Genomic DNA, 27,329 nt, shown 5'->3' with positions numbered 1-27,329 from the left:
TTTAAACATAACTCAAGGAGTGAAAGAAACTTTTAACAAATGAAAATTAAATTTGAATTTGATCAAGATATTAAATCCATTCATTAGGAAGAGAAGATAGAGGGAAAAAGGGTCTACAACAACAGATTAGAGTTGTTGAGAATTAGGGTTCAGTTCAAGTGAAGGAGACTGGGAAGGAAGATGATGAAAATGAAAAAGAAAAAAGAAAAAAAAGAAACGTCGCCTGAGAGATTCGAACTCTCGCGGGGAAACCCCATGTACTTAGCAGGCACACGCCTTAACCACTCGGCCAAAGCGACTCTTGTTGCTACACATTACTAACTAAGTGTTTAAATATCAATATACCATTTTCGTAATTACAAAATTTGAAAAGTACATTTATGTATATATGTGATGTTAGGTTTCGTTTTCGGTCTGTAAATTTTGAGATTTGTGTATGTTTAGTTCTCAAATTTTAAAAAATGTAATAAATTTATGCACTTTTATTAATTAATTGTATGTCCTAGATTCTTAAAATGTTTAATTTTTGTTTCAATTGTTTAAGTAGTTTTGAATTTTATGTTCGGTTGAATTTACAAGTACGGATACTAAATATATAATTTTGAAAGTTTATAGATCAAATAGATAAAAGTATTGAAGTCAACAAAAATATATATCTCATGAGAAAAAAAAACTCATTCACATGAACATAAATAAAACATTTTAGGATGGAGAATCTAATTATAGGATTCCGACCGTAGATATTCTTCATAGAAAGATTTCAACACTCAAACTGAACCCAAATTGATGTTCTTTTTGTAAAAGACATTTAGAGGAGATTGATCATATATTCATATCATGCCAAACATCTATGATTCTATGGACCAAGCTTGAAAGTCTTCTCAGGTGGAGAATCCAACAAGTACAAAATGGTAAAATCCTTATGTTATGATCTTTGCTCCATAAATCAACACAATAATAAAGGGGAATCATCAAATTTAACACCATTGCATCTGTGTTATGGTCCATTTGGCTGGACAGAAATAATCGTATTTTCAAGAACAAAGAAAAATCGATCATTGATCTTTGGGAAGTCATCTGTTCATATTCGGGACTGTGGGTTAGCAATTCCTCTATATGTTTGCAAATGACCGTGCATCCTCTATAGCTATCAATTTAAATGCTTTCTAGTTTCTTTTGTATTTGGCTTATCTCTAGCCCTTTATGCTCTATTGTATCATTTTTATCTCTTGTTGTTCTTGTACTATTACTTCCTAATATATATATATATATATATATATATATAATATATATAATATATATATATATATATATATATATATATTAATGAAGCAGGGATGATGATCGGGGTATTCACTTAGTGGATGTGTACGAGTGCACCTACTCCTCCATTGTATTTTTTCTTTAAATAACATTTTGGTTTCAATAGAAGTAATAATCTAGTCTCTAAATTGTAACTTGCTACTCTTTAGTCCCTCTATGCTTTAAAATTGGTAATGATTTAGTTTAAACAAACTTGGTCCTAATTGAAAGTTTTTATTAAAATTAATTTCAGTATGTTATACTTGAACAAACTTAGCCTTTTTAAAATATGAATGACTAAATCTTCACCGACCAATCATTATTTAAAAAAAGAAAAAAGAAATACAAGAAATAAATGTATTTAAAGAACTTAATTAATTGATTCAATGTCATTATATTAAGTTAAAAAGGAAAAAGAAAGATCACACTTTAACCTTAAAACATGGAGAAGTTTATGGACACACCTCTTATTGGAACCCATATGGCTTCCTCCTATCTTTCAATTTAAGCATATATATAACTTTTTCATGGTTTAGGTTTAATTATGTTTTAGGTTTTCTTTATTTATTTCCTAAGTTTTAAATCCATCTAATTAGTCTATAAATTCTTTTTATTTTGTATCTAATACATGTTTTAAAAATACTATTTTATTTTATTTGTTTTCAATGTTTTAAAAACTATGCCTATATATACAACTTCCAATACATCTCTAAATTTCTTGTTTGTTTTTTACTATCTATTCCGAGTGTTTCTAAAAACCAAACTCAATTTTGAAGACTACTAAAAGAGTAATTTTAAAGATATTTTTATGTTTTTTTTAGGTTTGGTTAAGAATTTAATTAAATATTTTACTTAAGAAAAGAAAGATGATGAATATTGGAAAGAAACTAAACTTAATTAGTTGTCAAAATTTTAAAATGGAGTCTAAATTTTTAATTTTGTATTTAACATCACTAACATATTGTTTTTTTAGAGTTGATCAATCTACTAAATATAAATTTTTCTAAAAAATTTAGGCCATATTTGAATTCTTTGCCTATTTTTTAAAAAAAAAACAATTTTCTTTTTTAGTTTTGGAAATGTATGGATTTCCAAAGCAATATAGTTAAAAATAGATAACAAAATTTAAAAAAAACTTAGGTAAAAAGAATGCTTAGCAACTTTTAGTTTTGAAAAATGGTTATCAAACCAAGTAAACAAAATGATTAATGAAGCCAAGTCCTTAATATATATTATTTTAGGATTTTAATATTTTGGAAAAAAATTAATTTTAAATCTAAAACTTGTTGATTTCTATCAATTTTTACTTGAGATTTTAATTTCATAAAATTGGAGCTTTAACTAAAAAAACAGTCACTAATTAAAAAAATGTTAAACTGATTCTCCATGACCACATTGATTTCAATAAAATTAGAAGTTGATTGATTTTATCAACATACAAATTATTGAATAACATTGTGAGTATACTTTTCATTTTAGCAATACATCCAATGATAACCCATATATGAACGAATTACAATTGAAACACTTTTTAAAGCTTTAAAGTTAAGTTTGGAATGATACATACATCCCTTAAACAATTTGATAATATTAATAATTGTAAATTAAAAGTCCGTCATAGGTATGTATAATTTTTTCTAATTTCATTAAGTAAGTCTTCCAGAAAGATGTATAAACAAAATAAAAGTTTTTAAGAACTTCCTAATTTTAAGTTTTATAATTATAAACAAAATAAATATGTTCTTTTCAAATCCTTCGGCCCTTAAAATTATGTCAATTAAGTGAAATTTTTTTTTTGTAAGTTTTAGGGAGAAAAGGGTTAGAAAAACAAAATTATATAATTTCATTTTATTTATTTATTTTTATATACAAAATAGCACCTTGTTATGATAATAAGAAGAATAATAATAAAGAATGGGAATCCAAAAAAATATTATTGATAATGATGACTAAATTTAAAGAGAAGAGTAAATAAGAGGGGTAGTTATTAAAGGTTGTATAGAATGATTTATAGGGTGAGTGAGTGTGTGTAGTGCATATCATAATGTCTTCTTGATGTAAAAGCAAATTAAAGCTATACATTCTTTTTTATAATTTTTCCTCTCTAAATCTTACCCTTATGATCATTACTCTATATACCTCTCTATCTCTCTCTCATCTATGGCTTCAAAATCAAGAAATTTTAGTTTGCTATCTCCTTCTCTCTCTCTCTCTCTCTTTAAAATTTAATTTGAGTTTATGTAATAATTATTTGGGGAATATAATGATATTTAATGCATTTAAATTATTAGTGAAATTACACACATATATATAATTATATAAATAGTTTAGAGTTAATGAAAGCGTGCTTAGTTTTGTTATCATTCCCTAAGGTGGTGCCATTTTCGGTGTAAAGTAAAACCTTGGGATCCCAAAATTATTATCTTTTTTTCTTAAAAGCATTTTTTGTTTTGCACTTGTTTATTCATCATTTTGAGTTCACCTTTTTCCCCTTTTTACCTCACCATTTATTAAAAAAATAAATTTAAGAAATTATAGCATTTTTTAAAACAACAAAATATGATAGTAAAATTCAAATTCCGAACGTTTTAGTCACAACCAATATATACATGATTTGATTTTTAAAATTTCACTCCTATTTTAAAAAATTTATATTTTTTAACAAGTAAAATAAATATATACTATAATGAGCGTAAAATTGAAGCGAGGGTGATGAGTTAAACATTAAAAATGCTAATCAAATGGAAAATAAAATCAACTATCAAAAAAAAAAAAAATGCTCTCTTAAAGGAAAATCTAAAAATGATATCTCCATAGTAGCATAAATTTTAGAAAGATAGGAAATGATATTTCTACTATTTATAGTTTTTTATTTTCAATATCACCATATATTTTTTTTTAATTTTCATTCTATAATTTTGATTTATTTCACTCATTCGGAGGTGTTGATAAAATATATGATAACCTAAGAATATATATATATATATATAAAGTATAAAATGACTTATAAATAAAATGAAAATTTTGCTATTTATGAAAGAGTAAAAATTTGTATTTTTAGTGAAGGAAATTAAACCTGGGATAAATCATCCAACAACAATAACCATTTTTTTTTCAATTCATTTTTAATTCTTTCGTCCCCACAACTTTTCCAATACATTAAGAATGTAATTTAAAGAAGTTGAAACTTTGTCATAGAACATGTGGACAGATCTACCTTTCTCTAATATATTACACAATTAATCGAAAATTGGAGTCAATAAAGGAAAGAAAAAAACATGTCAGAAGATGTATATTCAATAATTTAATTTAATCATGTATTTAAAAACAATATTAGTCTAAGTATAGCTCAAGTTATTGTAGTATTTTTATGATAGTATTAGATTGGACTTATTTTTGTCTAATTTAGTCCAATAACACAATAAACAAGCAAACAAAAAATGGATTATATTCTAAAATTTTTTTTAAAAATAAATTAAAATGTGATAAGTTTACTATTTTTCCATAACTTATAATTAATTTTAAATTTATAGTTAATAATTATTTTTAATTGATTAATAGACAATAAAGAAAAAAAATGCATTTTTAATGAGAAATAGAGAATAAAAATTAGAATTTTGAAATCTAGAAATAAAATTAAAACCTGAAAAGTAAAATTGTATGGAACTAAATTCAAATCAAAAGTAAAACTTAATGAAAATGTATATATTTTAAAACCCTATGGAAGAAAAACATATATAAACTTTTTAAAACAAAAATTTACAACTTTTTTTAAACTCTTCATTGTGAAAAGTTTAAAAGGGATCTCCCATTATTTTGTGTTTTCCCATGTCAGAGAGAAATCATCTCTCCGCCACTCTGTCCGCCGCCGTGATGGAGACTGCCGAAGAGCAAGAAGCCGTTCTCTTCCACTCTTATCCATGTGCTTACTACGTACAAAGCCCCTCCACTCTCTCCCACGCCAACAGCTCCGACATTCGGAACCCTGCCGAGGTCTCCACTTGCCACTCCCCTCTCCCCTCCGACACTTTTCCCAACGCCCATCACCACCACCACCGCAACCCGACGCAGGAAGCCTCTCGCTTTACTCTCTCCCACTACTCGTCCTCCCGTGGCTCAAACCATGGGGCTGGGACAGACAATGGCGAGGCTCGGCTGATTGTGGGTCGTGGCAATGGTGGAGATTGCGAGGAGGAAGAGGAGGAAGGGGAGGGAAACGAGGAAGGGTATTATGGGAAGAGAAAAAGAGGTTGTTGGAAGAGGTATTTTACGTATAGGAATTCGGATTCTAATGCATGGATTTGCTTGCAATTGAGTTGGAGGGCAATTTTCAGCATGGGAATTGCTTTGCTTGTCTTTTACATTGTCACTAATCCTCCTTCACCAATCATTACTGTTAAGGTAATTTTTCTTTTCTTTTTTCTTCAAATTTTTATTTTTTCTTTATAATTTATATACATTTTTTTAAACTTTAATATTGAAATCATACATTTTCTGTCCTATTTGTATTGTATGACTCTCAAATTGGTCCTATTTAATTATACAAACTTTATATATTACACATTCGTCCTTACATTTCATTTATGATAAAATGTTAAAGATTAAATTGTTTCAAACAAATTAGGACCTATAGTATGTTTTATTTTTAAATAAATAATTACTTAAATTTCATATAAAACTTGGTAAGTTTTTTTTAATTAATAAATAAATAAGCTTAGTAAGTTTGACACAAATTCTTAAATAATAACAAGGTTATCCTCTGGGATTTTTTTTCCATAACTTCTAAAAGGTTAGTGATGCCATAAGAATTAGAATGTAAAACCTTGTTTTAGTGTATAATTGATTTTTTCTTAAATACAAATAATATACATATACATATATATGTATATGTGTGCACACATATGTCTGTACACATATACACAATTGCAAAAACCATCCTTGAAAAGTAGGGTGGTTAGTTGCCATAACAATACACCTTTAAATTTATGGTAATTAAAATGAAACATCTAAACTTGTAAATGTGCATGTTAAATTGTAATGGTAGAAATTAAAGCTATACATATAAATGATAAAATCAAACCCTCAAATAGGGATGTAAATGAGTTGGGTTGGTGTAATAATCCATATTTTTTTTCTTCATAATCAAGTTGGGATCATTACTCAAGTAATCTATCTAAAAACATTAGTGGAAGCATAGACGAAATAGTTCTCATATAGCATGTTACATACTCTTTCTATCACTTGCTAACTTTCGAGTTAATCCTTTACCTTTGGTTGAAATATAAGAACCCGCTACTAGGTCCTGCTAGGTAATCCATTAACTTTCCGTAAAAGATACCACAAATAACTATCGTGTGTCCAATGGACCTTTCAAAGGCATATGACCAAAATCAATTATTCCAATAATAAACTTAATTTTTAGAGTATCAATTAACTTTAATGGATTTTAATTAAAATCCCTCAACCACATTTCAAAACATGTAACTAAAATCAATTCAAATAATAAACTTAATTTAGAGTATGAATTTGGATTTTAAAATCTCACTGCATGACCCAAACCACTCACATAACTTATCAATTTTAACCAAAATCTATAAAGGAAGGCATGGATTATCTTAGGAAAAAGATGAAGAACCTTTCCTTATTCATTTTGTTTTCGATTGATGTATTCCAACGTCATTTAGAAACCCAAATAATAATAATATTTTTTATATTTTCTTTTCTTTTCATTTCCCAAAATATATATATATATTCTAATTTTCTCTTTCCACAGTCAAATTCATAATTTTTTTTCCATCCAATCAAATGAACCATTAACTCTTCTTATTTTTCGATAATTAATTATAATTATATTCACAATCAATTAAAAATTCAAATTCTTAATTAAATACACACATATATATACACTTAGTTAATTCCAAACTCACAAAAAAACCAACTTTTTGTATAATAAATATCTAAACAAATTTAAGTTTTCATCACATCTTCAAATTTTGAATTGTTAGGGATATTTAATGTTAAAATATATTTTAAATTTTGTTAATTTTTTTTAAAGGTATTGTATTAAATGTTGGGTGAGAATTTAAACCCGATACTTCTTATTCATAGAAAGATACAAATGCCAGATGAATGTTCCACATTTAGTCACTCTAATTTTCATCTATCTTCTATTTTGTATCAATACTTTAAAATAAAATTTAAATTTAGTTTTCAAAAACCTTACTCTTCTTATTGAAATTGGTTAAATAATAATAATATGAGGTAGAAAAAGACACTATTCAAATGTATTTTCATGTCTTATTGTTTTAAAAAATCAACAAATTAATTTATGATAGTAAAAAATTGTTTGCCTAACATAGTATAATTTAAAAATTATGTGAAGTTTCACAAAATAAAATATATGACCAATAAACTAATAAATTTTTTAACAACAAAATGTCTCAAAGTTATGATTGCTAAGTAGCAGGTACCACTATAATACTATAATTTTCCAAAATTTAACTATATGTATCATATGTGTCTACACCAATAATAACAAAGATAAATAAATATGTATATGATAAACATTCTTTCAAATAATTTTGTATTAGAAATAATGATAATTTCAAATTATAGTTGTTGTTCCTTAAACCACATAAGATTATTAGTCTATTAACTGTTTCACTAATCTTGCCCTTAAATAACATTAAAAAAAATATATTCAAAGATGCGTCATGTAATATATCTTCTTAAGGCTATATTACAAAGAAAAAGTTGTAGTCCATAAGTTTTGGAATTTGAGTGTAATAGATGTTTAGATATGTTAAATTATGTGTCTAAAATATAGTGAAAGGGTAATTAATTATGTGGATGGATGGATATGCAGGTGGGAGAAATAGAAGAGTTTATGTTAGGGGAAGGAGTGGACAAAACAGGGGTTGGGACTAAGATTCTAACATGCAATTGCACAATGGATGTAATTGTGGACAATCACTCTAAGCTTTTTGGCCTTCACATCCTTCCTCCATCTCTTCATATGTCTTTTGGCCCTCTTCCCATTGCAGCTTCACAAGTAAGCTTTCATTATTCTCTCTACTATTCTTCTTCTTTTAACACCGTACAAAAATTAAAGATTACATACTATTTACTACACAGTTATCTTTACATTCTATAGCACATCCAGTTAAGAATTGAATGACATTTTTACAACTATTTGGATTAGGACCATTTGAATAAATTATTAATTTTTATTTTAAATTTAAAAATAGTCTTGAAAAGCTTATTTATTTAAAGAGCAGACAACCAAATGTCTCCTAATTAAGCTCAGCAATAATGAATTTAAAATCTTAGAATTTGTGTGTGGGTTATTTGAAATATGTATAGGGTCCAAGATTGTATGCTGAGAGTGGAAGGACGAGGTTCCGATTGAGTGTGGGCACAAGCAATAAGGCAATGTATGGTGCGGGGAGGGACATGGAAGACAAGCTTGATTCAGGGATCGGATTGGAGCTTACAATTCGACTCAATTTCATTTCAAATTATAGGGTTGTTTGGAAATTCATAAGCCCACATTTTCATCGTCATGTCCAATGCTTGTTGCTCCTTCGCAAACCCTACGATAGAAACCCTCACACCCGATCATTTAATAGTACTTGCTTCACTTCTTGATTATCATGTTAACCACCAAATTTTGCTTCTTAGTAAATGATGAAAATATTATACTATAAGTTGTGTGGTACTAGAAATTTAGATCTTTTTTTTTTTTTGTAAAGTAATGTATTGCTAAAAAGAGCGAGGACTTCACATCCCACCCAGGCATGCACAAACAAAGAACTAAAAACAATGTAAAAAAACAAGCAAACAATCGAATTCAGAAAAGAAACAACACTACACACAACTCAAGGAAAAAGGTTCTAAGGAGAAATTTACTTGGTTTCTCACGGGAAAAAGCCCCAACTACTTAGATCAACATATAAAATCACTCAATTTGAAATTTTCAGACTAATCTTTAACGGGTATAAAAAGGGACACAATGGACATACCTATTGTGTTAGCGCAAAATATGATAAATAACAGTCAGTACACCAAGTAACTCTTCAAACCTTACATCTCTCACTAACATGAAAAATCCAAATGAGATCTTATCCCAATATGATATCCTATAGGCTCTAACCCACCAACGGATGCTAGCCCATGGCCCTCTAAATAGCCTTACAAATAGAACACTCTTAGACACCACACCAACGTTACATAGAAGATAGTCATTAAGGGATATTAGAATAGCACCATTATCTTCACGAGTTTACAACTGATTTTGAATAGTCAGTCTAATAAAAACAATACTCTTACCATAAACTTCAATCCTAAAAAAGTAATCAGAATCATAATTAATATTTTTCTTTAACGATATGGATGATCATGTATAATAAATTTTGGCTACCAAACTATTTAATAAGCTATGTGGATAAAACAAAACAATATTCTTCGATTCAAAATTGATGTATCATTCATGTTATCCAGTAAAGAAACAAATGACATGAATGAAATAATTGATTACTCATAGTTAACACTTGACCATAGCTCTAATTAAGCTATTGGTTATGGTTTATTCTTTTAAGGTTCAAATCACTCTCCTCCCAAATATTATTATTAAATTCAAAGTTAAAAAGAAAAAAGAAAATAAAAACACTCATCTATTTCTATACGAATATCAAAAGTTATGTATAAACTTAAAATTTCTAAAGATATTTAAAAAATATATATAAAATTAAGGTGATTGAAAATAACATCTCTCTAATCCATTAGTAGGTCAATTATTGAGGTTTTTTTTCCTTCAAATTATTACAATTACGCTTACTATCGAAATAAACAATATCTTACTATTACAAAGATACACTTCTCAAAGTTTCTTCTTTTCAAACACACTCCAAAATGACATTATATCCAAGCAACCAAATTTGATTCCCTCTCTCACCATACACTATCAAATAACACAAATAAAGTTATGGTCCAAAATTTTCTAAAATTGGAAAAAAAATGAATATGAATGGTTAGTAATACATGAGTAGGGGTCCGTCCCAATAGTATAAAAATTGAAGAGACAGATAACCGAAAAAACAGCAGAATGTTTTATGTTTTCTTAATGATTATTGTTGTGTTATTGTAGAAAGCAAAAATTAGAGTTAGGGCATTAAGGTCACCATAGCTGTTGGGCGTGACCATTCACCACTTTGGAAACACCCATCATATAATATGAAATGAAACCACTAAACAAAAACTCTTCCCCCTTCCTCTCATCTTTAAATTTCTCAAACCAAATTCATCAAGCTTGTTACGACAATAATACATACGTTTTTCATATTTCTATAATGATATGATTTATCCTAGTTTTTATCTAATTATTTAACTTGTATGTTTGGTTTCTAATGATATGTTTGCATATACCGAAAACAAAATGAGAGTAATCTCCTACTAATCATGCCATCCAATTACGAGCAAAAGAAAAACATAGATAGTGGATGAAAGAAAAGGAGAGAATTTCATTTTTTTTCTAACCTTGACAAACACTAATCGAATTATACTTTTTTCCATGGCCGTAACTTAAATTGTTATTTATGCATCGTTAGTTAATGGGTCTCATTCATGATATCACAATTAATAAGAAAAAAACAATACATACATAATAGTATTAGTGGATTCAACTATGGTAAACACAATTAGGTTTTTTTTTTTTTTTTTTGCCACATTTAAGATTTGGTTGAAAGAGACAATGCAATCACCACGTACGAAAGTGTATATATATATATTGATTGTCAGAATTTTCATGTCAAAACCATCTCCAACAAATTTCCTTAGTGTGTTTAGAGTTCATGATTGGAAACTAGTACCCTAGTGTCCATTTCACATTCAGTATCATTCTGGTTTCTTAGTGATAATCAAGCTCTCATCCATTTTCAAGTCCACCATTTTCATCACCAAGGTGTCGTTTTGTTCTTTTTTTTTTCCTATCCATCAAAATATAAATACAAAATAAATTTTCGACACTCACAAAATTATTATATGGTACGTTTCGCACCACTTTTCATTTTCCTTCCACATTCGAATTAAGATTTTATCAACACACGTGATTAACTTTTATAGCCTTTGTCCTCCACACGTTTGAAAGTTATACGTGTAGAGTTAACTATAGTAATAAAAAATGCATTTAATGAAAGAGAGTAAATGTGCACAAGAAAAGGAAAAAGTTGCCAAGAAAAATGGTACGAGATAAAAGTTAGACCATGATAAGTTTAAGATAACATAAAGATTAGTTTAGGAGTGGTAAAAACACTTTTAATTCAATTTTATTGGATCAAATGTATTTTCTTTACCTAATTAAAACCATCACGTTTTGGAACAATATGAAAACAACTTTAAAATATAAGGAGAAAAAAAGTGGGAATAAACATATATATTCTCTTAATTTGTATTTTTGGCCTTTTCAAAAACACTTCAAATCGGTCTGGAAAAAAAAAAGTTAAAAGAGAGTAGTTTTTTAAAAAATTTGGCCAATAATAAAATGTAATTTTTTAAAAAGAAAAGATTACATAGCATAGAAAAAAAATTTAAAGAAAAAAAGCAAAGAAGATTTTAAACAAAATTGAAGCCCTTTGAGTGATTATCACCACCAAAATTGTTGGCTATATTTTAGTTGGAAAAAGTCCAACAAAAAAGTAAAAGTTGAAGAAATCAAAGAAGAAGAAAAGAGAAAGTAATATAATTTTACAGTGAATTAATCCTTGTGTCCACACAATATTATCTTAAAATAAAATGGCCAATAGAAATAAATTTGCACCAAAAGTTCATTTAAACTATTAAGCTAATTATGAAACAAAAAATTCTGAGTGGCTTTCTTACTGTCATTTTATATATTTCAACTCTTAATTTATCTTCTAAGATATTTGTGTGAATTGATGGATGTGGAGTTGCTTTTTTTTTTTTTTTCAAAAAAATTAGAAAACTTTATACATAAATTACACAAAGTTTACAAAGAAATTGCTTTTATATGTATTATATTTAAGATATTTTTTAGTACCTCATTTTGTACCATTATAATTAATTAGAATTTTGATTCTTACTTTTTGGTAGGTAAAATATTCTTAAATAACTTTTCATTTAATTGAAAATAGGCTAATTTAAGTGGTTCTTTTGAGTTGGGGCATATACTAAAGAATCTCTTTATGTTACTTCTGTTTATTTAGTAGAGAAAAACATCTCATTCTTCATTTTTTTAATTAACTAATGGCTATTAGTTTATTGCGTTTTTTAACTTTTTTTTTTTAGAAATTTCAAAATATCCAAGCATAATAAAATCTGATTACTTATGCTATATTTTGTAAATTTTAGTTTTATTGTATTTAAAATTAATACCTTTAGGTTGTGCCTTTTTATTGACTAGAAATTATTATCATATCATTTTACCTAATTTGACAAAGGCTTGTTAAGTACTTTATATTAATGATAATGGTTAATTTTTTAAGATTCATGTGTATATGAAGTATGTTAAGTAACTTAGACATTTGAACTTGTAATAATTATGGAATGAAATGTAAAGTATATAATACCTAGAACGATATGTTTAACCTTTAATTAAAATCCTAACAATTACGACGAGTGGGATTTGGGTGTGCTATCTTAGGTTAAAGTGATTTTACTATACAAATATAGGTTATAAAGATTTGAATCACGACTTTTACAGGAAGAAATCACATGTCCATTACTATTGAACTATGATCCATCCATATTTTAGTTCGAAAAGAATTATTTTCATGCAAAACTTTATAACCCGTTTCAATGATTTTTGTTTAATATAACTTTACCAATAGGGATAAAGAGAATTGAACGTTTTCAATCTCTATGAAAGAAAATCTCATCCATCAACTGATAATGGTGAAAAAATTAAGATTGATAATTTTATGTTTATTATCAAAAGATGGTGACATTAACCTAAACAATCTTCCAATATTTCAAATCAAGTTATTATTTTTTTCTTTAATATATAATTTCTTGGAATTGGAAGTCCTTACACAAAAAGCTGGAGTGGAGAGGTTGGGTTAATTGATATGTCATAATCCAAATGAGTGGCTTCATGATTTATATTATAAGTAATTGCATTGGAAAAATGTTTTTGTCACCCATGGGCAATTTTTTTTTTCAAGCATTTTTTCCAAGCATGCATGTTTGAACCATATATATGAGTCTTTTTCTTTTCTCTTCTTTTTAATTTGTTCTTATAAATTTAGAATCATGGTGGTATTTTAAGGATGTTAATTCTTTTAAACAAAAATTATCAAAAACGAAACAAAATATTTACCTGAAATAATAAATTTTGTTTAAGTGGTTTTATTCTATAAAAAGTAAATAGTTTATCAAATTTTTCTATTTTTATAAAAAAAAATCTCTTAAACCATCGTCTTCAACAATTAATTACATAGAAAAAAAACGCGTAGAAGCTATAAATTCTTAATTTCATCATATTCGATATGGAAATTTTATTAGTAGAATCAATGTTTTAATTATTAATTCGAGTATAGTGGATTGAATATGTTTTTTTTTTCTTTTTTTCTTTTTTTCTATCTTTTGTAGTGGTTGTGACAATTTAAATTGTTTAGTGATATATTAAACTTATGACTAAAAGAGAAGAGCAAAAAATAAAAACTTTAGATAAAAATTTGAGTTAGTTCACACTTTATTTAAAATACTAACAACAAACCTAAAACCTTTAAAGTATAACCATTTCATATGAGGTAAAGAAGGGCGTATTAGATATCCATACATTTAAATATGTATATGTATATATGTGACACACAATTTGATATATCTACTCTTATATTGACGTATTTGATATACAATTTAATATATCTATACTTTTATGTTGACATTTTTGAAGGAAAAAAGATAAACCACTAATCTAATATTTTCACGAACTTAAAATCAAACAAACCCCAATTTAATGTATATATTCCCTTACCCAAAACTATAATAAAAAAATAATAAAATATCATATCCTAAAATCATTTGATCTTCATCATCATATCTCAATCCCTACTGAATCTTGTTAAATATATAACCCTATTGAATATACAATTTAACAATAAGTTTTAACATTATCTTCGTTTTTTTTTTCTTTAATCTTTTTTATCGTCAGTTGCTATTTATACTATTGCATTTTATGGATTATTATTGTTCTTCAACCTCTTTTTTATGTTGCTTTTGTGTATTCTACTTGAATGAGTGTATTGTATTTTATACCAGTGTCATTAATATGACTTTTTTGTGGTTTTATAAAATAGTAATAATAATGCTTAAATTTAAAATAAATAATAAATACATAAGTTAAAATGAAAAGAAATATATATGTGGACTAAAATTAAACAAAAATGAAAGGGTTTAGAGAGTTGTATCTAAAAAAAAAGAATGAAATTTGATAGAATAAGGACAAAGGAGACATAAATAGGAATTCATGAAGTGGACTTAATCCACGCCTTCCCTTCATCACTTCATCAACTTCACTTTGTGGCGGACATTAACATTTTTTTTTTCTTTTTCTTTCTCTAATGGTTTAGATGTTGAAGAAGGGCATTTCAAGATAAAGTGACTTTACTTTGTTTTTCTAAAAATAATAAAAAATATAAACTATTTATACTTTATATAGCAAAAAGAAAAAAAGAAAAACCACTAAATAATTATACTGTATAGTGTAAATAGTTTTAACTATACTGTATAGTGTAAATAGTTTGTCCATTATACCATGTTTTACCATGATTAATCATCGTTTATTTAAAAATATTTTTAGAAAAAATATTATTTTATAGACTTAGGTTAGGTTAGATTGAAGAAAAGAAAAAAGAAAAAAGAAAAGAGGAAAATGTAAAAGAGCAAATGCATGGGAGCATGATCAATTGGAGTAATTTTGAATGAAAAAAAGGAAGGCATCACCAAAATCATGTGTACAAACGTTTCTTCTCTTAAAGTTTCCATCTCGAGCTTGCTTGGCATTATGGAGAATCAATATAATATGTTTTTTAAAAATGTAATAATAATAAAAGCTCAAACCTTTGTTATTCCAGGTTGAATTAAAATGTAATAGTGATTAGAATGAGTATGAGATGGATTAATTTCAAAGAGGATCTAAAATTAGAATGAGATTAATTGAAACTCATTTTTTATTTAGTAAATACACTGTCAATTGTTAGAATAAATTGAGTTACGTAAACTTTATTTTCATCCTTTGTTTCTCGTTGTGTTATAAAGTAATTATGTTTTTAATTAAAATGTCATTTTATGATATTTTGTATAAACGATTCTCAATTTGGCAACTGATGTGACCCTGACATTCTCCGGCATTAAATTTGCCATCTAATAACATCATATTTGCTTGTCTTAAAGACTTATCAAAGTTGTGAAAGCTATCAATACAAACCAATATGAGTCTAATTCCAACGTAATTAGTATTCATTCACATGAATCCTTAAGAAAATTTTCATAAGGTCACTGAATGTAGGATGGCTCCAAAGTAAAGGAATTTTTATAATTGAGTCATCGAATAGGAATGTACACTTTGTTAATATAGGTAATGATTTTCAAATTCTTTTAAGTCTTTCATTTACCGTACTTCATGTTCTTATAATCCGTACTTCATGTTCTTATGATCCTTCTCATTCGAATGTGACATTACTTCGTTTATGTCTTTTCCTAAACTTAGAACATTACGTATTTAATATCTTATCTTATTTTATTGTTATTGATGGATTTAAATATATATTTTTATTTACTTACTAAACTAAGGAATAATATATACTACTTTGATTGGATAAATAAATTTTATGTTTCTAAAAATTCAAAGATAACTATGGTACAAATTAAAATATGAAACTTCAATTAATAAAAAAGTTTCAAAATATAAGGAAAAAAAAAAGAGTTGGTCCTTGATTTTTGCAATAAAAAATTTCTATTAAATATAATGATTCATCTCTAATATTTATGTTATTTTCCAAAACTTTGTCTCTATTTTTCACAACTTTTAAGCATATAAAATAGAAAAAATATGAAAAGATGATACAGACTGCTATTAGTTCTAATTGTACAATTTCCACTAAGAATTGTTATTATAAATTAAATCTATATTTATTTATTGTAGTCTTCTAGAATATGAAAGTACTTTCTTTTTTGCTTCTTGTACGGTTTGAATAAGTCCATTATGATTGCATATAAGATGAGAGATAGACTCAAACTCTTCTTTCATTATTAATCCCATTTTCAAAGTGGACTAATTAATTACAATCATTTTTTTTATTATTGCTTAAAGTCTCTTTATAAACACACTTTTTTTTTTAATTTTATATTTATTCTTTTCCTACATTTCCTACATTTCCCACTATTTATATTGTTAAACTCAATAGAATATTCTTGATTTCAATTTTTAAGTTCAAATAAATGTATTTAATCTTTCACTTAAATGATTAGTTAAAGCATATTACACTTAAACTCTAAAAAAAAAAAAAACATTATAAATCTCCTTAAATCTTCCCATTCTATGAAAAAAAGTGTAAAGTGTAAATTTTTGAGTTTTTTATATTGTTGTCACCTAATCCGATGAAGCTTTTAGGGTGTGTGAAAGTTTTATATAGGAAAAGTTGGAGGTTTAATATGTTTTTCTCTTTCTTCTTTTTGCAAATTTGTCTGCCCTTAACTCTTAAAGAGTCTCGATATAAGTATTATATATAGAATATGTTACGTGTACTTGTAACTTTTGTATTCCTAAAAGATATTAAGAATAGATAAAATACGATACTAAGTAAATATATAACTAATAAAGATGATATATTAAATCAAGTTAATTTGTGGTATATGTTGTTCATGATATGTCGATAAGATTATAAAGTGCTTTTTTTTTCAGAAGGATTGTAAATTGCTATAAATATAATTAATGGTGAGGTAAAATATATAGTATCTTACCCGTTGGAACTTTAAGATTATAAAAATAAATAAATAATATTCAAATAAGTATAAAGTTTAGATTGGGAAATATAATATTAGTTTGGAATCCTACGTAGCACCCAATTTCGACTTATAGAATTAAGATTAGGTTTATCTACCAAATTTTTACCACTTCATGAATAAATATTTAAATAACATACCCTTAAAGTTGGGAACTTTTTCATGTTTTTTTTCTTTTTGGCTTGTGAGTGTGCATATTTTATAATTTGATTTGATGTTTTTATGTGTATGTATGGTGGGTTTCAAATTTTAGACCATTATGTATATAATCATTCACTTCAATTTTTATATTGGTTTAACTATTATAGATAAATTTTAATAACCTAAATAGAATATATATATATATATATATATATATTTAGCCACCTTCGTGTTCAAATCTCTTCCCTTAATTTATACTAATATATATATATATATATATATAATTTAGCATCTTAACCTTGCTGAATGTTAAAATGTGGATTGTTCATAAATTTCCACTGTCACATTTAATGAATGGATATCTGAAAATTTATATAAGAAAACTTAAAACATTTTCTAATTTCTAAGATTTTTTAATCAAACCCAGAATTTGAAATCTAAAAAAAAAAATAGTTCAAAAAGCTTATTTGTTTTAAAAATTAGTTAATAATAGTTCAAATATTTGCTCGCGAATAAGATAAATTAGGAAAAAAACAATCATAATTTTAAAATTTAAATGGTTACCAAACAAGACTTAAACAATTATCATAGTGACCTTCAAATATTAACATGTTTGTGTCTATATTATTATTATTATTATCAAAGATGGAAGAGATCAAACCTCTCACATATAGGATAGAAGAAGTCATGTCAATTATTTTTAATCTAAAGTTACTTTACCCTCTAAAACATATATTGGATCTTTCTTAAATTAATTAAAAGAAAAAAGAAAAAGAGAAAGAGAGATTTCTCCAAATATAATCATCATTATTCTATTATTCTTAAAATATCAAAAGATGATGATCCTCTTTGATTGGCATCAATTATCTCTCTCACTCACTCTGCTGGTGGATATTGTGTGGGAAAGAGGAAATGAAAATGTGTATAAAAAGGGAGGATCAGTTGTGACAAATTAAATTGGAGTGTCATCTAAAAGTTTGGTACAAAGGAAAGAACTACTTGAACTTGTGTTGGCCATTCTCTCTCTCTCTCTCATTTTGAGGATTCAAATACACATGCAAAGGTACATATGTTTTAATTTCAATATTCTATTTCTTTTAACTTTTAAAATTATATCTTTATATTTGTTGCATGAATTAGGGTTACTACTTAGAGTTCTTTTCGTTTACGTTATTTTCGTTTTGTATAATATCCAATATGAGCAACATCTTCAAAGATTAAGTATGTACTAATTTGTCTCTACATCTCACCTCAAGTAATGCAATACTCTCGGTATGTGAACTCTCATGTATTTTATTTTATATATTCTAAACTTTAATTCTTAGATACCATTGTAGTTGATTATTCTTTATCCATGTATACTGATATCTTAAGACACTACGTGTTGTGATGCATGCAACTTCTTTTTTTTGTATCAGTAAGAATTTATTTAGTCCTTGAATATTATTTGTCTATTTAATTCATTTGCTTTAATTTTGTAACCAAAATTTTAGTGCTTCTTTAAATTCCATAACAGTTTAGTTCTATTGTTAAAACATAGATTAGAATAGATTAAACTAAAGTACTTTCATACTAAATTACTTTAATAATCAAAACCTCCTTTGATAATCAATTTGTTGTTTTTTTTTTTGTTTTTAAAAATTAAGCTTATGAACGATTTTTCTCCTTCACGAATTTTTCAATATGTTGTTATTTAGATTCTACTGATGTTTAAAAATCCAACCATGTTCTCAATAGTTATAAAAAGAAATATAATGGTTCTTTCAAAAACTAGATTTTATTTTTAGAATTTAAAATTGATGAAAACCATAATTGAAAATTTGGGAGGAAACAACCATATATTTCAAAAAGCAAAAACTAATTAAAATGAACATTTATATATCAAACTGGAATTAATTATAAATTATACTGTTACATATTTGAAATATATATGAAATAAATTAGTATTCACTAAGGCCTCACTTCATAACTAATTTTAGTTTTCATAAATTCTACATATTTTTTCGCACTTGATTTTCGAAAACACTCTTCATAGGTAGATGACAAAAACAAATAAAACAATAGGCAGAAAGAGTGGGTTACAAAATTAACTTTTTAAAAACTATCACTTTGTTTTATTATTATTTTGTTTTTTAAGTTAGATTTGTTTTCTCTCAATTTCTTCTAATCACTTACATCATTTTATTAGAAATTACAGTATTTTATTAGAAATTACAGTGAGAGTCTTCAAAGCACTTTTTTTTTAAATTTTGATTTAATTTTTTAAATCATGAATTATATATATAAAAAAAAAGATGAAATCTAAGAAATTCAGAAGTAGAAGGAGTACTTAGATACTTAATTTTTTTAAAAAAAAAAAAAAAACAAATTGAGGTTAATGCTTGTTCATTAGTAATTGTCTATTTGTATATTTTTACGTTTATTTTCTCCTTTACATAAACAAGCATTAGTAGAAAGTGAAAAACAAAACGGAAGAGAAAAATTTATAAATTGAAATAATGTTTATAACTTTACTTTAAAAAAAAAAACCAAAAGTAGATTAATTATTAAACGAGACTTTTATTATCACAAAATTTTCCCCTACACTTTATTTAGATATGTGAAGCTGCAAATTTTAATGAAATGAAGGAATAAGAAAATATGTTGAAATAGGAAATTCCCTTCTGTTCAAAGGAATAAAGAATAAAATTATTATCTCAACTCTAATATTCTATTAATAATTCATCAACTCCACATTTCATTTTCACAACATGTCAATATTCAGTGCATTTTCTTTCGTCTTAAAGTTGAGATGAGATTTTTTAAAACCCTTACAAATCATTCTGAATAAACACTAAGTTTATCAATTTTGTCAATCACTCTGATGTGAAGAAGGTGTGAAGGTGTTTTTTGCTATCATAAAAAAATTCTGAAACAAAGAAAAGTTATTTTCTACCATGCCTTCTTTCATGTCATCACTTTCTTAGCATCAAATTTTCACAACCAAAGAATTGGTTTGTTCTGAAGTACATCCTAATTTGAACCACTTATTTCAATTGCTCCTTTAATCAAATCCCTGCAAACAAGATTTTACTTTCTCTCTTTGTATTACGAACAAACCTCTCTTGAGATTTGAACCATCCCTTTCATTCAAAAACATGAAAGAAATTTTTAGGAATTTTTTACAAATAAATAAATAAAACCACAAGAGCAACAGGGGAATTTTCTTACTTTTCAACCCAGTTGTCCTAAAATAAGTGTAAAAATATTCCTTTGGTTAAGAACATTTTAAGTTGTTACTAGAGCCACAGGTTACTGAGGGAGGTCAGATTTTATCCCAAGATTCCAAAGCTTTTGATTGTAAGTTTGTAACTAATAATAATGAGACCATTTTATTCCAAAGCTCGTACAGCAAAATCAGTATATAAAGCACATACCTTTCCATGAGCAATGCACAAATTGCCTTTTCATCTCAATATCTCTCCAATCCTTTGCATAGTATTCACCTTAATGGACATGTTTGTTCTTCGTCACCATGGCGTGTAGATTCCTTAAAGTTGATAAAAAAAAAAAAAAAAACTGCAGCAATATATTGTTGTATTCACCATCACCATGTGAGCAGGAGAGAGAGCTTCCATGCGTTTCATCAATTCCTTTGTTTTGTGTTTTGCATGTTTTTCTGTAGTTGTAACTGAAGTTTTGCTTCATAATCACTCAGTCTGCAGATTTCAAATATTGCTTCTCTGTGCACTTAAAGAGACACAGACAGAGTGGCTAGCTGATTGCTATATAAAAAAGATCAAGAACTTAGTTAGGAAAAGAAAAACTGAACTATGGAAAATGAGGTTGGTTTAGTGACAAAAAAGAACAAGTGGAAAATGCCTATGAATGTTTTCTTCAAGGATTCAAGGTATATAACTTTGTCCTCCATTTTCTCTTTCTTCGTTGCCACGATCTTTTGCTTCTTGGATGGCTCTTTGATTTGTTACTGATTCAGAGAAATATTATTTCAGACTTGTTTTCAAATGGGATGAACTTGGAAAAGAGATCCTTGGAATTGCATTTCCAGCTGCTCTAGCTGTTGCCGCTGATCCCATTGCTTCTCTTATCGACACCATTTTTGTCGGACATATTGGTATATACTATGCATTTATTGCTTTCTCTTCATTGCAATGTCGAACCAATTTAGTGGTTTGTAATATCATTGACAAAGAACAACTTTAACTTGGTTTCTGCAGGAGCTGTTGAGCTTGCGGCTGTTGGAGTGTCTGTTGCAATATTCAATCAAGCTTCAAGGATCACCATATTCCCACTGGTGAGCATAACAACATCATTTGTGGCTGAGGAAGACGCTGTTGGAAAAACAGCCATAAAACCAGTTAAATGTGATTTAGAGAAGCATTTGACAGAAAATGGCCAAAAGAGAGAACTTACATCAATCAAGAAGGAAAACATGTTGGAAAATAACAGTTCTGCTTCACTTACAAGTAATGAACCAAGAAACTCAACACCCCAAAATGGCACCATTCAAGACTTGGAAAAGAATGCATCAGAAGCAAAGTGTAAGGAGCTAGAAAAGAAATCCTCAAACCAAGATGGAACGAAAGAATCTATACTAGAAAATCCAACACTTGAGAATGTTGAAAAAGGTATAAGAATTTTCCTGTTGTAGTTCAAACCAGGGTAATAGTAGTGACTTGAACCTTTGACCTTCCGAGAGAGATTGCCAATATCTTCAGCCTCAAGTTGGCAGTAAAAAAAAATGGAATCTCTCTGCTTGCAGAAAAATAAACCATGTGATCAATCTAATTTCCATATTTGAACTAAATTCTGAGGGTTTTCAATGGCAGATTTGAGCACATGTACAGGTCAGCCTCCTGCTGTTTCCACCCCTACAGTCAAGCCAAAAAAGAAAGAGAAGAAGCACATTGGTTCGGCATCCACAGCACTGATCTTTGGGACAGTTTTGGGCCTCCTGCAAGCTGTGTTCCTTGCATTTGGGGCTAAATACCTATTAAATGTAATGGGAGTGAAGGAAGTAAGTTTCATCATCAATAAAAATTACAAATCGAATACCCTTCTGCTTCAGTATCAGAAAATATTAAAAACAACCTAATATTTTTCCATATTGTACTTATTTTTTCTGGTGTTGATAAAATGAATCAATAGAGTTCTCCAATGCTAGCTCCTGCAATGAAATACTTGGTGTTAAGATCACTTGGTGCTCCTGCTGTTCTCCTCTCTCTGGCCATGCAGGGAATTTTCAGAGGGTTTAAGGACACAAGAACTCCTCTCTATGTCATTGGTAGCTCTAATTTTTATCAGACTTCTTACAGAAAAATTGCTAGCAATTTGCCTCTTTCTCTAATTCTTTTTCTCCATTCTCTTATTTGGTCTTTCTGTAGTTTTGGGGTACACAACAAACATCATTTTGGATCCAATTTTGATATTTGTTTGCCACTTGGGAGTGAGGGGTGCAGCCATTGCACATGTTCTCTCTCAGTAAGTAACATTATAGCTCACAGATTTGAGCTGTTACAATCCATTATTTTCATTCATAACTTGCTATTGTTATTACCTCAGGTACCTAATTGTGTTGGTCCTTGCTTGGAGATTGATGCAAAAAGTTGATCTCTTACCTCCAAGCCTTAGAGATTTGCAGTTTGGTCGGTTTCTCAAAAATGGTAACATTCATGCCCATATTCTCCTCTTCTTCTACAACAGAGATTAGCACCTAAAAACAACAAAATACAAATACAGAGTTACTTGATGATTTCCGTCAGAATTTTTCAGATTCATGTCAATATTGGTTTCAACATGGTAGAGCTTTTCTGAATGCAGGTAGTCTGCTGCTGGCAAGAGTTATAGCTGTGACCTTCTGCGTGACACTTGCTGCATCCATGGCTGCTCGGCTAGGTCCAACGCCAATGGCTGCCTTCCAGACTTGCTTGCAGGTCTGGATGACATCATCCCTCCTTGCTGATGGCCTCGCAGTTGCCGGACAGGTAGTTACGTGAAACCCTATATATGGCCTGAGTCTTTTAGTATAATAGTTATTTACCTGAGACACAGTATATCAAGGATCTTACATTGAAAAAACACGAGGACCTCACAATCTTTAAACGATATACGAGCCACTCCTCCAGTAACCAATTGATTTCGCGTTTGGGGACGAAACCCATGTTTATCTAGTAACGATGCCGTATAATCAATCTCTCTAGTAACGCCAATTCCTCTCAAATTTCTACTTTATGGGTGTTGAATTTTTGGTTCAGGCGATCCTAGCGTGTGCATTTGCAGAGAAAGATTACGAGAAGACAACGGCTACAGCCACAAGGGTACTACAGGTAAAGAACTTGGAATTCCCTAGTGTAATATAAATTCGGAAGAAGATAAAATGTAAATGGGGAAAAACAAAGAAGAAGATTGAAACACTAAAAGGGATTAGTTGGGGATTGGAAATGCAGATGAGTTTGGTTATGGGGGTTGGACTTGCGGTGATTGTTGCAGCGATTATGCTCTTCGGAGCTGGAATCTTCTCTAGAGATTTAAACGTTCAAGCACTCATCCATCTCGGGGTTCCGGTATTTATACTTAACGCTTTGAATCTGTATTTAAATATCATTTAGTTCACATATAATTCTTTACTTCTTATTTTGTCTTAATTCGATCTTTAATAATCTAATGTATGAGTTTTTTCCTAAATTCCAATTTTTAATTTAATACTCAACTATATTCATAAGTTTGTTTTATATTATTTTTATTCTTAATTATTTAAGCTTTATTGTTAAAATTAATTTAACAAATTTGCTTCACCCTTATTTTTAATTAATTAACTGAAAATCAAAAATCAAAAGTTTATCTAAATCTATTACCATTTTAGTAAAGTTAGATATAACTTTTTTTTATTGTTATATCTATGTATGATTATGTTATATTAGTAAATATAGTTTGGAGCTAGTTATTACACCATTACCATAAATAAAATAGAGACATGTAATAATTTTTTTTAAAAATGTTTTTATTTTATTTCAAATACTTTATTGTCAAATGTGTTTCTCTTTTAGTTTGTGGCAGCTACTCAACCAATGAATTCTTTAGCATTTGTGTTCGATGGAGTAAACTTTGGAGCTTCTGATTTTGCTTACTCTGCCTACTCTTTGGTAACCTCTTTTCTTTCTTTCACATATTTCTTCTTTTGAATTGCTTTTACACACTACTTAAAACTAAATTATACAATCTCTGGTTGTGGTAGGTTACAAACTTTGGAAGACTATTCATATAATCTATGTTCTTTATATATGTTTAGGGAGGGATCAAGTCTCCTAAATCTACACTAAATTTTCCTCTATAATTGCAACTATATATCCAATTTAACATATATTTTTGTGTGAATATATTTGTAGACTTTGGTTTCAATTGCAACCATCATCTCTCTATTCCTTCTCTCCAAAAGCTATGGGTTCATTGGAATTTGGACTGCTTTGGCCATCTACATGGCCCTTCGCACTCTTGTTGGTTTCTTGAGGTATTTTTTCTTATATTCTCATTATCTTTCTTTCTTTTTCTATTCAAAACTATGACTTTTTCCACCTTTCTTTTGTTTTTTTAGAAGAAAAATTCGACCAAATAATGCATCTTTTTTTATAACCAACACCTAATTTGATAAAGTCCCTTCTTCCTAAATCTTGACTTTTAAGAACTCAATACATTAATAGTATTATACTATATTGAAATTTATTTGATAACAATGGTTGATTTCATGTGTTTTATAAATTATTAGTTTTCTGGATCTTATTTAGTCACTCTACTTTCAAGTTTAGTTTTATTTTGATATTTGTATATTTAAATAAATTCTTATTTAGTAAACAAGCTTTGAAAAAATAGTCATTCTAGTCCTTTCCCTAACTTCAAATACATGTACTAATGATAACCAAATTGAAAATCCTTATCTTCTTTTAAATTTTTTATACAAAAATCGAACTTTAGTATACTATAACTACTTTTTCTTTTAAAAAAAATGTAAGTATAGAAAATTCTATCAACAATAAGACTATTGTAGACAGTATTAATATGGTTTATTATTGATAAACTCCGAGAGTTGAATTTGTATTCGTAAATTTTTCCTCTTTTTATTAGTTAAATTATATTTTTGTTTTGTTGTTGTGTATGGAATAAAATTGTAAATACTTTAGATGTTAATCTGTATAGGATGGGAAGTGGAACAGGACCATGGCGTTACCTAAGAGGACCATTGCTGCCTTAATTACATTGGTTTCATCCCAAACAGAAACTTCAATTAGTAAAATCTTATAAGAACAGTAATCTTATAGTTTTCATTTCTTTAGTGTCATTAATATTAATATTACTATTGTTATTATTATTTTTGTATTCCTCCTTGAAAAGCTACCTGTGTTTATTTGTGTAACGTTATATTTTAAGTTATTTCATAATTAATGATTACATGAATATGAACATCTTTATTTATATGTTAAAATGAGGATACTTCAACTTACATATATACTCTTACAAATTTAATGGATATAAAGTTATTATAATGTTACATTTTTATGAAGAGAAAAAAAAAAAAAGACTACAGCCTACAGCATAATATAGTCCTCACAAAATGTACAAATGATAACAAAAATGCAAAATACAATCAATTGTGGTTTGTCTAGTGGATATGGACAACCCTCAAAAGCCACCTTGAGGAATTTTGCTCCCTATGTGAAAAGCATTGCCTCATGCTAAACCTCTTTCCAACTCCATTTAGAGTATACACCCATCTCCCAAAAGCACAACCAAATTAAGAATCTCAACCAACCCTATTTAATTTTCTCTACGGCACAGTAGAATTGTGAAGTTGGAAACGGTTCTCAACTCTTGAATTCTACATATAGTAAGGAACTAATAAGACATAAAATTAATGTTTTTCGTTATGGGATCGACGACCTCATTGGACCAAACAAGGAGTGAAGTTCACAACTCTACACTTTAATTTTCACTTCCTACTCCTCAACTCCTTGACCCAAATATTCCCTGAGATCTTCGGATGCGAACAACCTCCAAGCAATCTAGCTCAACGTAACTACAGTAGTCAAATGTTATTGTCAAATGTTATTGGTGAACATGAATTCAATGTCTGATCCCCAATGGTCATTAGCTCATAGAAGTGATCCCTCTGAATACTTACAACCATGATGAATAAGGTTGTATTGATGACCATGTTTGACGATGGAAATAAGTACAAATAAATATCGGATGGTTACTTGTATGATAAAGTTCATGCACATGGAGAAAAGTTGCAACTTTCGACCTTACAAGTTTCAAGTTCATTATACCTCTTGGGTCACTTTGGACGTTTAATTTGACTATGGGTTCCTCGTGACAAAAAAAAAAAATACCCCACACTTCAAAGAAAAAAGTAGTTGAGAATTTTGAGAAAAGATTCCTGCAAAATGTTTCATTAGCTCCAAATTCATGGCTAGTATACCCTACTGTTGACAAAAGTCATAATTCATGAATTGTAGAGGGAGACTTGTGAAAGGATTGTTGAATAGCACAACAGTGAGCTTAATCAATTGCTAGAGATCAATGGGGAATATGGTAAGTAAAACATATTTGTCTCACCAAGCGAACAAGGTAACAACAAAAAGAAGAATGGATTGGTTGATAGCCTTGATCGAGATATGGCAAACCAGAAAAAGGATGTTGAAACTCAAACAAAAAAAAGATTATATACCCTCTCAATCAATAATCAATATGAATTCCGATAAAAAGTCGTGTTTTAAACCAATTCTAAAATAAATAAAATCACTCAAAAAAAAAGTTTTATTTCGCCAAATAAACATTATATTTCTAAATGTTTATCCATCTATTTTTTAAGTTTA

General features: G+C 28.0%; 2 protein-coding genes, 2 long non-coding RNA genes and 1 other non-coding gene across 5 annotated transcripts; 2 read left to right on the top strand and 3 right to left on the bottom strand.

Moving 5' to 3' along the window:
• Positions 1 to 217: 217 nt before the first annotated feature.
• Positions 218 to 299, bottom strand: TRNAS-GCU. The gene has a single exon. It is a non-coding gene; the product is annotated as a tRNA-Ser (tRNA).
• A 4,779-nt stretch (positions 300 to 5,078) lies between these two features.
• Positions 5,079 to 9,008, top strand: LOC101209149. The gene is made up of 3 exons (XM_004149565.3): positions 5,079 to 5,703; positions 8,168 to 8,353; positions 8,665 to 9,008. The coding sequence occupies exons 1-3, from the start codon at positions 5,131 to 5,133 to the stop codon at positions 8,947 to 8,949; spliced, it is 1,044 nt and encodes a 347-aa protein (XP_004149613.1). The 5' UTR covers positions 5,079 to 5,130; the 3' UTR covers positions 8,950 to 9,008.
• Positions 9,009 to 20,782: 11,774 nt separating this feature from the next.
• LOC116402520 lies at positions 20,783 to 22,013 on the bottom strand. Its single transcript, XR_004214931.1, has 2 exons — positions 21,874 to 22,013; positions 20,783 to 21,791 (listed from the first exon to the last, which is right to left on the bottom strand). It is a non-coding gene; the product is annotated as an uncharacterized LOC116402520 (long non-coding RNA).
• On the top strand, positions 21,208 to 25,936 carry LOC101205612 (protein DETOXIFICATION 43). Its single transcript, XM_031881954.1, has 13 exons — positions 21,208 to 21,349; positions 21,453 to 21,574; positions 21,678 to 22,088; positions 22,290 to 22,477; positions 22,609 to 22,744; positions 22,845 to 22,941; positions 23,023 to 23,123; positions 23,281 to 23,444; positions 23,715 to 23,786; positions 23,907 to 24,023; positions 24,507 to 24,602; positions 24,846 to 24,967; positions 25,651 to 25,936. Exons 1-13 carry the CDS (start codon positions 21,273 to 21,275, stop codon positions 25,703 to 25,705), a joined length of 1,758 nt encoding a protein of 585 aa, XP_031737814.1. The 5' UTR covers positions 21,208 to 21,272; the 3' UTR covers positions 25,706 to 25,936.
• LOC116402521 lies at positions 23,039 to 23,993 on the bottom strand. Its single transcript, XR_004214932.1, has 3 exons — positions 23,529 to 23,993; positions 23,315 to 23,460; positions 23,039 to 23,173 (listed from the first exon to the last, which is right to left on the bottom strand). It is a non-coding gene; the product is annotated as an uncharacterized LOC116402521 (long non-coding RNA).
• Positions 25,937 to 27,329: the final 1,393 nt, after the last annotated feature.

The sequence above is a fragment of the Cucumis sativus genome, chromosome 3 (assembly GCF_000004075.3).
Source record: "Cucumis sativus cultivar 9930 chromosome 3, Cucumber_9930_V3, whole genome shotgun sequence".
Classification (NCBI taxonomy): domain Eukaryota; kingdom Viridiplantae; phylum Streptophyta; class Magnoliopsida; order Cucurbitales; family Cucurbitaceae; genus Cucumis; species Cucumis sativus.
Note: the sequence above shows the minus strand (reverse complement) of the source record. Positions and strands in the feature narration are given on the sequence as shown.

What these genes read in the sequence shown, in the direction of transcription:
- LOC101209149 (XM_004149565.3), top strand. Translation starts at nt 5,131, where the DNA reads ATGTCAGAGAGAAATCATCTCTCCGCCACTCTGTCCGCCGCCGTGATG. An exon ending in CACCAATCATTACTGTTAAG is followed by an intron (nt 5,704 to 8,167) that starts GTAATTTTTCTT and finishes ATGGATATGCAG; the next exon opens with GTGGGAGAAATAGAAGAGTT. An exon ending in TTCCCATTGCAGCTTCACAA is followed by an intron (nt 8,354 to 8,664) that starts GTAAGCTTTCAT and finishes AAATATGTATAG; the next exon opens with GGTCCAAGATTGTATGCTGA.
- LOC101205612 (XM_031881954.1), top strand. Translation starts at nt 21,273, where the DNA reads ATGGAAAATGAGGTTGGTTTAGTGACAAAAAAGAACAAGTGGAAAATG. An exon ending in ATTGCACATGTTCTCTCTCA is followed by an intron (nt 22,942 to 23,022) that starts GTAAGTAACATT and finishes TTATTACCTCAG; the next exon opens with GTACCTAATTGTGTTGGTCC. An exon ending in TGGTCGGTTTCTCAAAAATG is followed by an intron (nt 23,124 to 23,280) that starts GTAACATTCATG and finishes TTCTGAATGCAG; the next exon opens with GTAGTCTGCTGCTGGCAAGA.